A 15,203-nucleotide genomic window follows, 5' to 3' on the forward strand; every position below is an offset into this window, starting at 1 on the left:
GGGTAAATACCCAGTAGTGCAATTGCTGGGTCATAGGGTAGCTCTATTTTCAACTTTTTGAGGAACCTCCATGCTGTTTTCCAGAGTGGTTGCACCAGTTTGCATTCCCACCAACAGTGTAGGAGGGTTCCCCTTTCTCCGCATCCCCGCCAGCATCTGTCATTTCCTGACTTGTTAATTCCTGAGTGATGTGGAACACTTTTTCATGTGTCTGTTGGCCATCTGGATGTCTTCTTTCCAGAAATGTCTGTTCATGTCTTCTGCCCATTTTCTGATTGGATTATTTGTTCTTTGGGTGTTGAGTTTGTTAAGTTCTTTTTTTTTTTTTTTTTAAAGTAGACATAGTTTTGGATAATTTCTATTACTTCTCAATTTAGAATTATTTCTCCCTCCAGAAATCTGATGAATATTTAAGAACTGTTTTCTTCTATTTCTATATAGCTTCATGTTTTATACGTCATTCATTCGTTTGTTTTTTTAGGATTTTATTTATTTATTTGACAGACAGAGATCACAAGTAGGCAGAGAGGGAGGCAGAAAGAGAGAGGGGGAAGCAGGCTCCCCGCCAAGCAGACAGTCCGATGCGGGGCTTGATCCCAGGACCCTGGGATCATGACCTGAGCTGAAGGCAGAGGCTTTAACCCACTGAGCCACCCAGGCACCCCAAGTTTGCTAAGTTCTTTATAGATTTTGGACACTAGCCCTTTATCTGATATGTCGTTTGCAAGTATCTTCTCCCATTCTGTCAGTTGTCTTTTGGTTTTGTTAACTGTTTCCTTTGCTGTGCAAAAGCTTTTGATCTTGATGAAATCCCAATAATTCATTTTTGCCCTTGCTTCCCTTGCCTTTGGCGATGTTCCTAGGAAGACGTTGCTGCGCCTGAGGTCGAAGAGGTTGCTGCCTGTGTTCTCCTCAAGGATTTTGATGGATTCCTTTCTCACATTGAGGTCCTTCATCCATTTTGAGTCTATTTTCATGTGTGGTATAAGGAAATGGTCCAATTTCATTTTTCTGCATGTGGCCGTCCAATTTTCCCAACACCATTTATTGAAGAATGAGCCACTATTTTATATTACTAGATGCCGCTATCTTATATTACTTTATAATTCTCAAATACTTTCTAATTAGGGAAATTCCCTATTTAACAACTTCTATGAATTTGGAATACCAGATACTGAAAATCAGAACTCCTAGATTTGAAAAAAAATAATCCTGACAAATCCATCAAAGTCACTGCATGCTAATTAGGAACGATCTTACCTCAACAGAAGACGGGGAGCTTGATGGTACAGGAAAGGGAGCAACAGCCATCTGATTGACTGCATCTTCATTTCTGTGGATGTGAAAATAGGCAGAATCAGTACACAGCAAATGCTAACTTTCTGGTTCAAATAACAACCATTTCCTCTGTTCAAAATGTATACAAAGCACCTCAGAATAATAATATGCACAAATATATACTGGTTTTAAGCATGCAAAGCTATTAAGCACACCAAGGGATACACTGGCCCAGGAACACCAGGAAATGGTTTCTAGTGACAGAGAATGATGATGCTAGGGGTGAACTAGATCCTGCTAAGTAAGTCAGGTGCTGCTGGGGATCATTTTGGAAAGACATCAACTCTCTCAGCACTGCGGAGTATAAATTTTTCAAATGGCCGTGTTTAACCTCTCGGCCCATTAATGTCCAGAGCATTTTGTTCTTTGAACTGGAAAGGTTCCCAGCCTCCTCACTTGGCTTCTAACTTTGTTTTGCCAAATGAAGGATGATGCCAAATGAAGGGATGCGTACGACAGGCCCTCCATGGGTGGACACTGTGAGGTGTGATGGATGGGGAGAGCCGAGATCCAGACAGATAATGCTTTGTGGGTTAATTCAACGCCTCCTCATCATAATGGCAGCAGAGACAGTGGGAGATAACATTCATCACCTGGGCCAGAGGCAGGGAACAATTCCTAGAATACCAGCTCTAATTATTTGGACCTATTTCCATGACGTTACCAGCAAATGATAAGCAGCGGTTCTGTGGGAGATCTAACCTTTATTCTTCACTCATGACGCAAAACCAATATAATTATCTCAAGATTTATGGGACGTTTGACTTTAGGTTTCACAGTATAAACCTTGAGAGATCACAAAAATGCTTCTTCCTGGTATGCAAAGACCTAAGACTGCTCACAGATCTCTCTCCATATGACCATATTCATATTCAGGATAGCTGCTCCCTGATTTAGAAGGGCACTCAAAATCCACCCTCATTTTATTTTTTACTTCTCACCTACTGGAAAAAATCCATTGGTCTATGTCATTCCTGCTTTGCTGCTTTAATCCCATCCCCACCTTTCCCTGAAATGTCTGTCTTTATTAAATTTATAATCCATCCATCCTTCTCCTCCAGCTTGAGTTCAGCAGCCTCAAGCAGGTGAATTACTCCCTTAAGTAAAAAGACCATCTATATATTGATGTTTTCCAAATTTACGTAGTTAGCCCAGGTCTTTTTCTGAGCTTAATATCTGATCTCTAACTCCTACTTTATATCTGCACTGGATGTCTTACAAGTATCTTAAATAAAATAGATCTCTTATAACCACTCAGTCACCAGAACGTTCCACAGTCAATCCTCCTCATTTGAGTAAATGTTAACAATATTCACCGAGTTATTCAACCAGGAACCAAAGAGGCACTCTTGAAACCTCTAATCCCTCAACTGTATATCCAATCAAGAAGTCTTGTTGATTCTACCTTCAAAATGTATCTTGAGTTTTTCCACTTATTTCCATCCTATCCTAGGGCAAGCTATTATCATTTCTTTCTTCCTTTTCTCTCTTCCTTTTTTTTTTTTTTTTTTTAGTAGACTCCATGCCCAGTGTGAAGCCCAGCATGGGGCTTGAACTCATGACCCTGAGATCAAGACCTGAGCTGAGACTGACAGTTGGACATCCAACCAATTCACCCTGGTGCCCCTAGCTATGACCATTTCTCACCAGAGTTAATATAAGAGCATTGTATTTAGTCTCCCTACTTATATAGTCTTTATCCTTTCTCCAATCTATTCTTCACCCAGCAGAGTTATTATGGCTCTAAATCTGATTATATTTCTACATAAATCTGATTATCTTTCTATCCCCTACTTAAAATCCTCCTATGGCTTCTTATTACACTTAGGATCAAGTCCACAATTTTGGGGGAGGCTGTAAGGCCTTGAGCAGTCTGCCCTAGCCCCCATCTCTGGCTTCCTCTTGTTCTCTCTTCTCCTGACTCACTTTGCTCCAGTCCAGCTACTTGAGATTTCTTTCCATTTCTCAGCTGAGCTAAACTCCATCCACCTCAGGGCACTTTCTAGCCCTATCCTCTTCTGCTCTGCATGTCTGTTGCTCAAACCCTGTGTCTGATTTGTGCTCTATTTCTTCTTCGTAGCTGATGACAAATGTCGTTTCCTGAAACAAGCCTTCCAGCTCCATTGTATGTGCATAGCACCCTATACAAAGATTGCAGTTCTGTGTCTTTCATAATTTACCTAACTGATCTGTATGAACATGTGCTTCCAATCTGCCTCCCCTAGATGGTAAAACTCCAAGGACAGGAGGCATGTCCTTCCTCTTCTCTCTCACATTATCTAGGGCAAAGAGTGCCTGGCAAATGGTCTATACCTAACACAGTTGTTAAATGAACTGAACTGCAAGAATTCAACTGAACTGCATGAATTCTAGGCTGATGTAAATTCTTTGTGGAATGAAGCAGAGTATAAATAAAGGCATGAAGTCTAGGTACCATTTCTTATTCTAACCTTCTGAGAGTCTTGGACTGTCTAGCATATGAGCCAAACCAAAGCAAAAAGGGGGAAAAACTAAGACCAAAAAGTGACAGTGCATGAAGAATGAATCTGTATTTTCCTGACACTATTACAAATGCCTTGAGCATGCACTAATTATATTAAGAGATGGCTTCTGTTTTTCAGGGAGTACAATCCATTCCTTAGCAGTTTGCTCATATAGGAAGAAGTAATCAGTTACCTTTGGATAAGTAACAGCATTTTCAAAGTGGTAATTCCCTTTTGCATTCAATTCCCTTCATTGAGTAACACAATAGAACTCAGCTCTAGCTAAGAGCTGAAAGCCAAGGGGACCTGTCTGCTCTAGATTCAGAGCCCATGGGGCTGAGTATATTTGGCAGTAATTAAGCAGATGGCTTTTCATACTTCTTTAAAAGGTTACTAGCATTAAAAATATGGCTGCACATAAATTCTTATTGAGAAGTCATGATTACCTGGACCAAGTTACTTCACATCAGCCAAGTTATCCCTTCATAATTTAATGGTTTTCTCTAAATTAGTATGACTTTAATGGCCTTTAAATTCCATATTAATTTTTTTTAAACCTCACAAAATAGAAAACCTACAATTACTCTCAATAGAGAGAAGGAAGCTGCTTTAAGAAGTTACATTTCATAATCCTTTATAATCCACTTAATAGGGAGTGTTCACACACCTCCACATCAAGCAAGGAAAGATCTGACAGTTTTAAAGAGAAATGAGTAGCAAGAGAGAAGCCAAAGGAGAGAAGGCATTTATACTTCAAACAAGCAGTTAACCTGAATGACTTCTGGGGACCCTCCCAACCCTCCTCTCCTATGATTCTCATAAGGAATAAAATCTGTTTGCTTCATAACTTCCCTTTCCTTTCTAGTATAATTAATGTAAGTTTCTTAGGCCCAGGTGCCCCATACAGGACACAATCAGAAATTGTAATTGCTTGTTGATATTTTATAATTATCTTTAACAGCTGTTGAGAGATAATGGGATGCCACCATGGGTAAGGGAATAGTTTTCCAGAGTACAGAACCCTGCATGTATATATGCCTGTATCATTGTATTTGCCATGCTCTATTAAAATCATCTGTGCTCTTCTTTCTCCTTTTCCAAGCCCAGGGATGGGATCTTATCTCTGCATCCCCCTAGCTTGCAACAGAGTACCTGATAGAGAGTAGTACTGCTGAATAAAAGTGATCTTAACAAGGTAAGAAAAAGATATGGAAGCAGAACTATCAAAACTATGCCCTGAATTTTTCAAGCTATTTCAATGAATTAATGATGGTATACTGCCTCTAGCCAGGCAGCTATGAGTATTTCAGCTTAACGGACATTGCTTGGGGGTCTGCAAAGGTCACAGCGATTCCCTGAAGGGACCAGAGTAGCAATGTCTATTGTGTAACAATGACGGTCTGCCTCAACCTCAGTGGATGTAGGGGGCAAACACCTGTCTTAGTTCGGGCCAATCAGATTCTTTCCCAGAGACTCAAAATGTAGAGTAGACGCAAAGATCTGGACTGTAATAGCTAGATAATACCAATGGAAATGCTCAAGGCTAAAGAGGGGGTTTAGACGTCCCTTCTGAGGATGACTCCGCAGTCATCCTGGCTCCTTTTCTTCATCCTTAGCTGTATGGCTTCTTAAGAGTCCCTGAGACAACCCTGTATTCTTACAATGCATTCTCCTTTTAATTTAATTCACTGAAACTCAGTAATATAAGTCTGATTTTGTTTTGAAAAACAAAAAATATATATATACATATATATTTATTTAATATTTATACTACGGGTACAAAGATGAATAAAACATCATTCCTGGTGTTGATCATATTAGCAATTAGTGAGGATTATAGCTACACAGTGAGGAATGCATGTCTGCATGTCTGTTGATATTAGCAATTAGTGAGGATATTAGCAATTAGTGAGGACTATAGCTAAATAAGCAAACAATTACAATAATGGAATTACTGTACAGCGACTGTCAATTTAGTTTTTCTCCAAAAGGATGCTAGAAACACTCCCAGTTCAGTTTCTTGTTTGCGGAATATATTTATATACTCTACACATTCTAGGACCTGATTTCAATTTTATCTTGTAATAAAATACACCCACTGGTACTTGGTATTAGGCAGAATTCTGAGAAGGTTCCCAAGATTCCTGCTCCTGGTTTACATACCGAATAGGATCAATTTCAATTCCATGATTAGGTTATATTATACAGCACAGCTGATTCTAAGACAAAGATTATCATGTTGGCCTGACCTAATCACATGGGTCCTTTAAATCTGGAGATTTTACTTCTCAGAGCTTCAGTGCCCTATGTTCTAAATTAGTAGGCTGTCTCCATGAATCCTAAGGAATGCATGGAGGTCAGAGACAGGAAGTCAGAGATTAGAAGCACCACTGCTGGTCTGAGGATTATGGAAGCCACATAATAATGAATGTGAATGGGGACACCTGGGGTGGCTCAGTGGGTTAAAGCCTCTGCCTTCAGCTCAGGTCATGATCCCAGGGTCCTGGAATCGAGCCCCACATCAGGCTCTCAGCTCTGCGGAGAACCTGCTTCCTCCTCTCTCTCTGCCTACTTGTGATTTCTGTCTGTCAAATAAATAAATAAAATCTTAAACAACAACAACAACAATGAATGTGAATGGCCTCTAGGAGCAGAGAGTAGTCCTCACTTGAGAATCAGCAAGGAACTAAAAGACATCATCTAAGATGAACCTGAAAACTGATTTTTTCCCAAGGCTCCAGATGAGAACTCAGCTTGGCCAACACATCAGTTTCTGCCTTGTGATACACTAAGCAGAGAACTCAGCTATGCTGTACCACACTTTTGATCTACAGAGCTTTGAGCTAATAAATGGGTGTTTTTTGAGCCATTAAATTGGTGGTAACTTGTTAAACAGCAAAAGAAAACGAATACGTGATAAAACTCTTTGATTTGGAAAACATGGTCACCAGAAACGTAACATTTGAGTTCTTACCATGTACCGCTGTTCTAAATGCCTTTCATAGATTAACTCATTTAACTTTTGTAACAACTCTATGTGGTAATTACAGTTATCTTCTTCATTTTACATAGAGGGTAAGCACACTGACTAAACTCAAAAAGCTAATGAATAGCAGAGCTGAGATTCAAACCTGACAGTCTAGCTCCAAGATCTGTTCTTCTGGGTGCCTGGGTGGCTCAGTTGGTTAAGCGACTGCCTTTGGCTCAAGTCAAGATCCTGGAGCCCCAGGATGGAGTCCTGCATCCAGCTCCCTGCTCAGCGGGGAGTCTGCTTCTCCTTCTGACCCTTCCCCTTCTCATGCTCTCTCTCAAATAAGTACATAAAACCTTAAAGAAAAAAAAAAAAAGATCTATTCTTCTGACTACCACACTACAGTGTTTCCCATTTTAGCAGCCTCTCCCAGAACCACATATATCTTCTTCTCTTATATACCCAAGCCAATATTCCCAAACCAAAAGTTTGACTGGGTCACAATGTACTCTTAAAGCTCTTTCATAATTTTCTTTAGGGTAAAAAGCATGAAAGGTCTGAGTTGGTTCACTCTATCAACTTTTCATACTTGAGTTCCAAGTGTCAGATTTTCATTACCGAGTCCTTGTACAGATATAATGACTGTAAAGTGCTTTAAAATACTCATCAAACATGGCAGTGCAGGTAACATGGTAAAAAACAGAGCAGAGTGTAAGTTCCTCAGTATTCTTCTGTGATAGTAATTAGAGCTGTTCATAAATCCTCTGGCTAATACTGTTCTTCTCCTTTAAAGTTGAGTCACTATTTGAACCAAATACTTGGTAATCATGGAAATACATGTTGAGATCTTGCCTTGGGTATCTGAATGACCAGGGAGAGTAGCGAGGCCCCCTTGCTGAACCTTGATGGACATGTAACACGATGAAGCAATAAACCTCTGCTGCTTTAAGCCACTGAGATTTGGCTGTAAGTTCACTGAAGCATAACTGAGTTTATCTTGACTCAAACATGCTCTATACAAGTTGATTCTATAATAATTTTTAAAAGTCATGTTTCTACTGTAGTCAGAATAGCTAAAAACTAGAAACAACCCAAAGGTCCACATACAGGAAAATGGACCAACAAATAATGGTATGTCTGTAGACTGGACTCTTACTCGGTCACTGAAGGGACAAACTACAGATACACATAACAACATGGGTAAGTCTCAAAAAAAATTATATAAAATGAAAGAAACCAGACACAAAAGAATTAATCCTATTTGATTCTATTTACATGAAGCTCAAGAACAGCTTAAACTAATCTATGATGTCAGAAATCAGGAAGTGTTATCTCTGGGGCCCAGAGGGACTACTAGAAAGGAGCACCAGCCAGCTTTCTGGGATGAATGCATGTTCTATTTATTTGTTTTGGGTGATGGTTACACAAGTGTATGTTTTGTATTCTCAAAACAACAATCTGAACACATCAAGTTTAATTCACTGAGTGTAAATAATGCCCCAATTAAAAAATTAATTCATTGTTATATCAAAGTAAGAGAACTATGCTATTCTGGAAAGAAACCTAGAGTGAGGCAGACCTAGACAAAGGTACAGATTCTATCACTAAGATATAAGCAAGATACCAAGCAACTTTTTAAAATCTTTGTTTCTTAACCTATAAAATTGGGATAGTGGGGCGCCTGGGTGGCTCCATCAGTTAAGTGCCTGCCTTTGGCTCAGGTCATGATCCCACTGTCCTGTGACTGAGTCCAGCATCAGGCTCCTTGCTCAGTGGGAAGCCTGGTTCTCCCTCTGACTGCTGCTCCCCCTGCTTGTGCTCTCTCTGTCTCTCTGACAAATAAATAAACTCTTGAAAATTGGGATAGTATCTTTTAACAGAACTGTTGTAAGATAAGGTCAATGTCAAAGCACCATAGCACAATAACAATCGTTAACATCTACTGTTTTATGGTTTCATGATGTCCAGTCTCAGATGCTTAAGTTTCCAGGGACTAAGAGCGCTCCGTTATCATTAACTCATTCAGCCATTAACTCTTATATCCGAAGAAATGGATGGTTTCATTCTAAACTTCATTCTTTCCTCTCTTTTTCTCTAGTCCCAGAGCTCCCATCCTAATTCATGGACTTTTCACTATGTCTGTACTATAGCAAGAGTAACCTTACTGGTTTCCTTGTTCTGCTTTCTCTATGTCTCAGTGAATCCAAATCACTTCTCAATTATGAAAAACACCCCCTTTTCGACAAGCTTGAAAATGCAATCGGAATAACTCAATATCACAGAGTTCCCCCTATAAATGCTTGTTTTGCCTGATATATAATTACTTATTTATATGTCTTAGAAGTTCTTAAAGGACTTCTTATGTATATATTTATTTATTTTTAAGATTTTATTTATTTGTTTGAGATAGAGAGAGATCACAAGTAGGTAAAGAGGCAGACAGAGGGTGGGAGGGGGGAGCAGGCTCTCTGCTGAGCAGAGAGCCCAATGCGGGGCCCCATCCCAGGACCCCGAGGTCATGACCTGAGCCCAAGGCAGAGGCTTAACCCACCAAGGCACCCAGGCGCCTCAAGAACTTATTTAATTCTGTGGTCTTATTAGCATCTGAAAGTACTTCAAAATGCTTGAATTAAGTTTGTTCATGCAGTTTGGGACTCAATTCTTTTCTATGTAAATCTACCCAGGTATCATTAATTAGCTTTTGCTGTACTCACTTCTCCAATAGTAATCTCTCCCTCCTCTGCATTTCTAAACTATTTACATAGCTTTTCTCAGTAACGTCATTCTATTCTTCCAGGAATACTTTACTGCAATCTTGGAAGCACATACATGTCATATACAGGGATTTGTTGATAAAACCCTATACCCTTATTGTTCATCCATCAAAGTTATAACCATAATTCATATTGTAAATCTCTTAGGATTTCATTAACATGTGACTTGAAGCATTTATCCTACAACTATTGACTACTTCCTTAGAATAAATATGAGATACTCTCTCCAATATAACCTCTAAAAGAACACGACAAATTATGGTAAAAGAAAGATTAGTGGGCTCTGATAAGAACACACTTATTCTTCAGGAAAGCACGATGAGCTCATGACAACAATTTATGAATGAGGAAAAGAAAATGTGATGTAATCGGTGGTATATGTATGTGAATGCAGAATGCCTTAACTTTTCATTTATCACAGTCAGGGATCTCAGGAGCATTTCTACATCTTTCAAAGTGAGTGTGTTCCATCTAAAATCCATTGGAATCTCAAAGGACCCTGAACAGCCAAAACAATCTTGAAAAAGAAAAACAAAGTTGGAGGTCTCACCCTTCCTGATTTCAAAACTTACTACAAAGCTAGAGAATGGAAACAGTGTGGTACCGGCATAATGAGAGACGTATAGACCAATGAAACAGAAGAGAGAGCCACGAAACGAACTCTCACGTATTTGGTCAAATGATTTTCAACAAGGATGCCAGAATCATTCAACGGGAGTGGGGGGGGGGGGGGCGGGGAAGCTGATCTTTTCAACAAACAGCGCTGGGAAAACTAGATATCCATATGCAAAAAAATAAAGTTGGATCTTTCCCTTACACCACTTTCAAAATTAATTCAAAATGGATCAAAGCCCTAAACATATGACCTAAAACTGTAACACTCTTAGAAGAAAACATGGAGGAAAAGCTTTATGTCACTAAATTTGCAATGATACCCTGCATAGGAGACCAAAAGCACAAGGAGCAACAACAAATAGATAAAATGGACTACAACGAAATGAAAAATTTCTGTGCATCAAAGGACACAATCAACACAGTGAAGGGGCAACCTATGAAATGACAGAACACATTTGCAAATTATAGATCTGATAAGGGCTTAATATCCAGAATATATAGAGAATTCATACAATTCAACAACAAAATAAACTGATAAAAAAATAGGCAAGGGGCGCCTGGGTGGCTCAGTGGGTTAAGCCTCTGCCTTTGGCTCAGGTCATAGTCTCAGGGTCCTGGGATGGAGCCCCACATCAGGTTCTCTGCTCAGCAGGGAGCCTGCTTCCCACTCTCCCTCTGCCTGCCTCTCTGTCTACTTGTGATCTCTCTCTGCCAATAAATAAATAAAATCTTTAAAAAAAATAGGCAAAAAGTTGAAAATAAATTTCTGCAAAGATGAGGTACATATGGCCAATATACACATGAAAAGACACTCAGCATCACTAATGAGCAGAGAAATGCAAATCAAAACCACAATGAGATACTACCTCACACGCAATACGATGGCTACTATCGAAAACCCTGACAATATCAAGTGTTGGTGAGGTTGTGAAGAAACGAACCCCTGTCCACTGCTGGTATGATGTCATGGTAGACTGCTATGGAAAACAGTACGAAGCCTCCTCAGGAAATTAAAAATGGAATAACTATATGATTTAGCAATTCTACTTCTAGTTACATATCCCAAAGAGATTCTTGAAGTCATCTGTACTCTCCTGTTCATAGTGGCACTACTCACAAAAATCCAAAGGCAGCAGCAATCCAAGCATCCCCTGACAGACAAATGGATAAATACATGTATATACAAACAATGGAGCATTATTCAGCATTAAAAAGGAGAGAAATTTTGACAGCCTACAACATGCGTGAACCTTGAAAACATTAGAGTGAGTGAAATAAGCCAGTAACAAAAGGACAAATGCTGTGTAATTCCATTTTTATAAGGTACCTAGTATAGTTAGAGACAGAAAGTAGAATGATAGTTGCCAGGGGCTGTGGGCAGGAGAGGGAGAATGAGGAGTTCTTCTTCTTATTATTATTATTTTTACCAGGTACAGATATTTATCCATTTGGAGATGGACAGTGGTGGTGCTTGTACAACAACATGAATATTCTTAATGTCACTGAAGGGTACACTTAAAATGGTTAAGATGGTAGATTTCATGTTACACAAATTTCACGATTTTAAAAAATTTTGTGAGACCAAAAAAAATTGTGCAAGTAGGATGAGAATATATACTTAAACTATAACTTAAATATCATTATTGTCTTCTGGACTGTTGCAGTTCTGCCACTTGGAAATTCATGTTCACTAAACCCATAGGATCTTATTTTATGCCAACAAAACAGCACTGTATCAAAAACAGAAGTTATGCGCCTGAATTCAGCTTGGATAGCTGAGTAGGTAGATTTCACTGTTTTGAAACCTGTTCTAAAATGCTTACGACTACAATCTAGTGCCTAGCATATTGTTTAAACACACACACACACACACACACAATGAATAATGAGGAACATATGAACACAGCTAAATAGGCCTAGATATTATTTTCTGATTATACTAAATATAGTGATGTAAGACACTTGAGGATAGAAAAAATAAACTCTATGTTTGTTATATTAATTGGGACATGACACTGAATTAACATTTGGCAGGGAAAGCTCGATATAAATGAACCAGAAGTCACATACAAAACAAGGCACATCATTACATTTCAGTGGGAGCAAAACTCCTTCCTGAAGAGATACCAGGATATATTTCTAACTCTATGAACAGACAGAATAGTTTTCAATTTCCAATTGGATGAAACCACCAAAACAGCAATATGCTAAATCTGAAATAAATGACCAGTGATAGAATCACGAACTTTATTTACTTGGCATTCCCAACAATACCAACAACTAATGAGGGCTGTTGGGAGTAACTCAGCATCCAGACCCACATTTCACAAAGGTGGCCCCAGGCAAGATCTGAATGATTATTGCCAGTTGTGCAGAGGAAAAGGTGGCTCATAAAATATTTGGCAGTGCGGTTGGCGGAAGGGTTGATGTGGGGAGCATAGGACGGATGGAATGACGTAGCCTAATAACTTTCTCTAAGAGGTTCTTTCTGAAAGATAATGTAGTAGATACCCTCAGCCTCCTCCTCCTTCTCCTGACTGGCAAAGGACTAATGTTCAGATATCCAGCCCTCACCAAAAGGCCATGTTCTGGGGAAAGGTGACTTCCCCCCACCCCAGGTATATAAGTCCAGAATAAATCCTGCCTGATTCCTCTGAGATAATCATGGCAATCTCATTCCAAGAGCCAGTGAATGGTCTGACAGTAGAAATGTACCATCCTGGAGATCCTCAGCAGAGACTTGCTCAGGGGTCTTGTGCTTTCTAAGTAAGTCTGAAGGATAAAAAATTCTCAGAATCAAGGTTAAAAGCCTATAGGTGATGAGAAAATGTACAGAAAGAACCAAGTATCTTACTCTGGTTGTTCATGATTTGTTCAGATAGCTCACTTTTATCACTCCTCCCATTCATCAGGATTTTTTGGCAGCAAGCAAGAGAAATGAAGTTGGACCAACTAAAGCAAAAGGGAATTTATTAAAGGGATAATGGGATCTCACAAAACACAGGCAGGCTACATGATTGGACTTGGAACATACAGAAACTAAGAGACCTCCAGAGGACAAGGAAGCAAGAAAACAGAATGATGTCATAGAAGAAACTGCCCATTAAGGCCCTGTGTTTTCATAAATAAACACCATTCATATAAAATCACTCATGGTACTTGCTTCCTATTTTAAGCTAAGTACCATATTGCTTAAGCATAGGTCACATGACCAACCCCTGGCCACACCTCAGCAGTGAACTACATGGCTCCTTCAGCTTCCACAAAGGGAAAGAGGCATCTAGATGTTCTGGCTCTACTATTCCACCACAGTACATACAGTGTGTGTGTGTGAGTGTGTGTGTCTCAAGAAGAAGGAGGGCTACAGAGATTCTATGAGGATAGGAGTAAAAATACCAACTAGCCAACAAAACAAAAATGAAGAGAAAACTGCCCACTTCATCTCTGTAACCAGACACCATTAGATGTTTCTGAGTGCTAAAAGAAATCAAACAAATACAGTCTTCATTCCCCGAAGCTGGTACTATGTTAAGGAAGGGGGGGTAGCAAAGAAAAAAAACGACCAAATCTGTTCATGAAATAAAAATGATTTTCTAAGATATTTTACAAGTTATGCAAGAAAGTTTGATAGCGGGGCACCTGGGTGGCTCAGTGGGTTAAGCCTCTGCCTTCCGCTCAGGTCATGATCCCGGGGGCCTGGGATCGAACCCCACGTTGGGCTCTCTGCTCAGCAGGGAACCTGCTTCCTCCTCTCTCTCTGCCTGCCTCTCCACCTACTTGTGATCTCTGTCTGTCAAATAAATAAATAAAATCCTTAAAAAAAAAAAAAAAGAAAGTTGGGTAACAACACTCTACCTAATACACCAGATGCACTGGATTCATGAATGATCCTGCAAAATTTGGGGTCACTTCACATGGATTAGGTACAACCGCCCTCAAAAAAGGGAAAACGTACGGCTCCCGTGGCTATTCAAAAGAGTATGCCATAGGCTTTCAAGATGATTCCAGAAATGTACGACCCAATGGAATCGTCACTGGATTAAATGCACAGCTTCCCCAGGCAAACACAGTTGGTCAAGGGAACGGTGCTTCTTATTTGGATGCATAAATTCCAGTGTCTTGACAAAAGATCAAAATACTCCAATTCCACTTTGTCCTTGGACTAAAAGGCTTATAAATTCTACTGATAAATAGAAGATTAATAAATAAGGTTACTCTTTAATATGGAGAGTGTAGGAAACAAGTACTGAAAAATGAAGCAAGAGTCAGCACTTCAGAGCACTTAAGACACTCCCATAGGTCTACCACGTGTTCCAACTGAACAGAGAAACAGAAGAGCCCTGAAATTAAAGAGGGTCTCTAACTTTCTTTCTCCCACAATTCCCAGTAAGAACTCTATGTTAATGACAGGCCTCTTCCTCAAAACGTGGTATATATCCCATGGATGGTATTTTATTGTGCACTCAGATTTCTTTAATGACCCCAGAGGGTCCGAAGGATGCTTCCTCACAGATTTCAAAGTGGCCAATGTATACAGCTGTATTCATCCAGTGACACTTTCCTAAAGCAGGACTGCTTTTTCTCCTGGTAGTAAATGTTCAGATACAGATATCCATTGGGTATACTATCCAATTCCAGAAACTTCTGGGTTTCTGTGCATACTACAATTTTGTTTCCTCATCCTTCAGGTCTGAGCTCCAGCATCTTTCTCTGTAATACCTTCCCGAAGGCTCCAAGGATTAGGTTACTTGTGTCTCCCCTATGTTCTTTTTTTTTTTTTTTAAGATTTTATTTATTTATTTGACACACAGAGATCACAAGCAGGCAGAGAGGCAGGCAGAGAGAGAGGGGGAAGCAGGCTTCCTGCTGAGCAGAGAGCCCAATGAGGGGCTCAATTCAAGGATCCTGAGATCATGACCTGAGCCGAAGGCAGAGACTTAACCCACTGAGCCACCCAGATGCCCCTCTCCCCTATAGCACCTTTATCCCTGGATAAGGTTCAGATTGCTTACTCTCCGCCTC

General features: G+C 39.7%; 1 protein-coding gene across 1 annotated transcript in view; it reads right to left on the bottom strand.

Moving 5' to 3' along the window:
• PATJ (PATJ crumbs cell polarity complex component) overlaps positions 1 to 15,203 on the bottom strand; it is a 362,352-nt gene that overhangs the window by 105,214 nt on the left and 241,935 nt on the right. The window contains exon 30 of the mRNA XM_080800388.1: positions 1,261 to 1,333. Coding sequence (XP_080656514.1) covers positions 1,261 to 1,333 — 73 coding nt within the window. The remainder of the gene's footprint in view (positions 1 to 1,260; positions 1,334 to 15,203) is intronic.

This window comes from Martes martes (genome assembly GCF_963455335.1).
Source record: "Martes martes genome assembly, chromosome: 4".
Taxonomy (NCBI): domain Eukaryota; kingdom Metazoa; phylum Chordata; class Mammalia; order Carnivora; family Mustelidae; genus Martes; species Martes martes.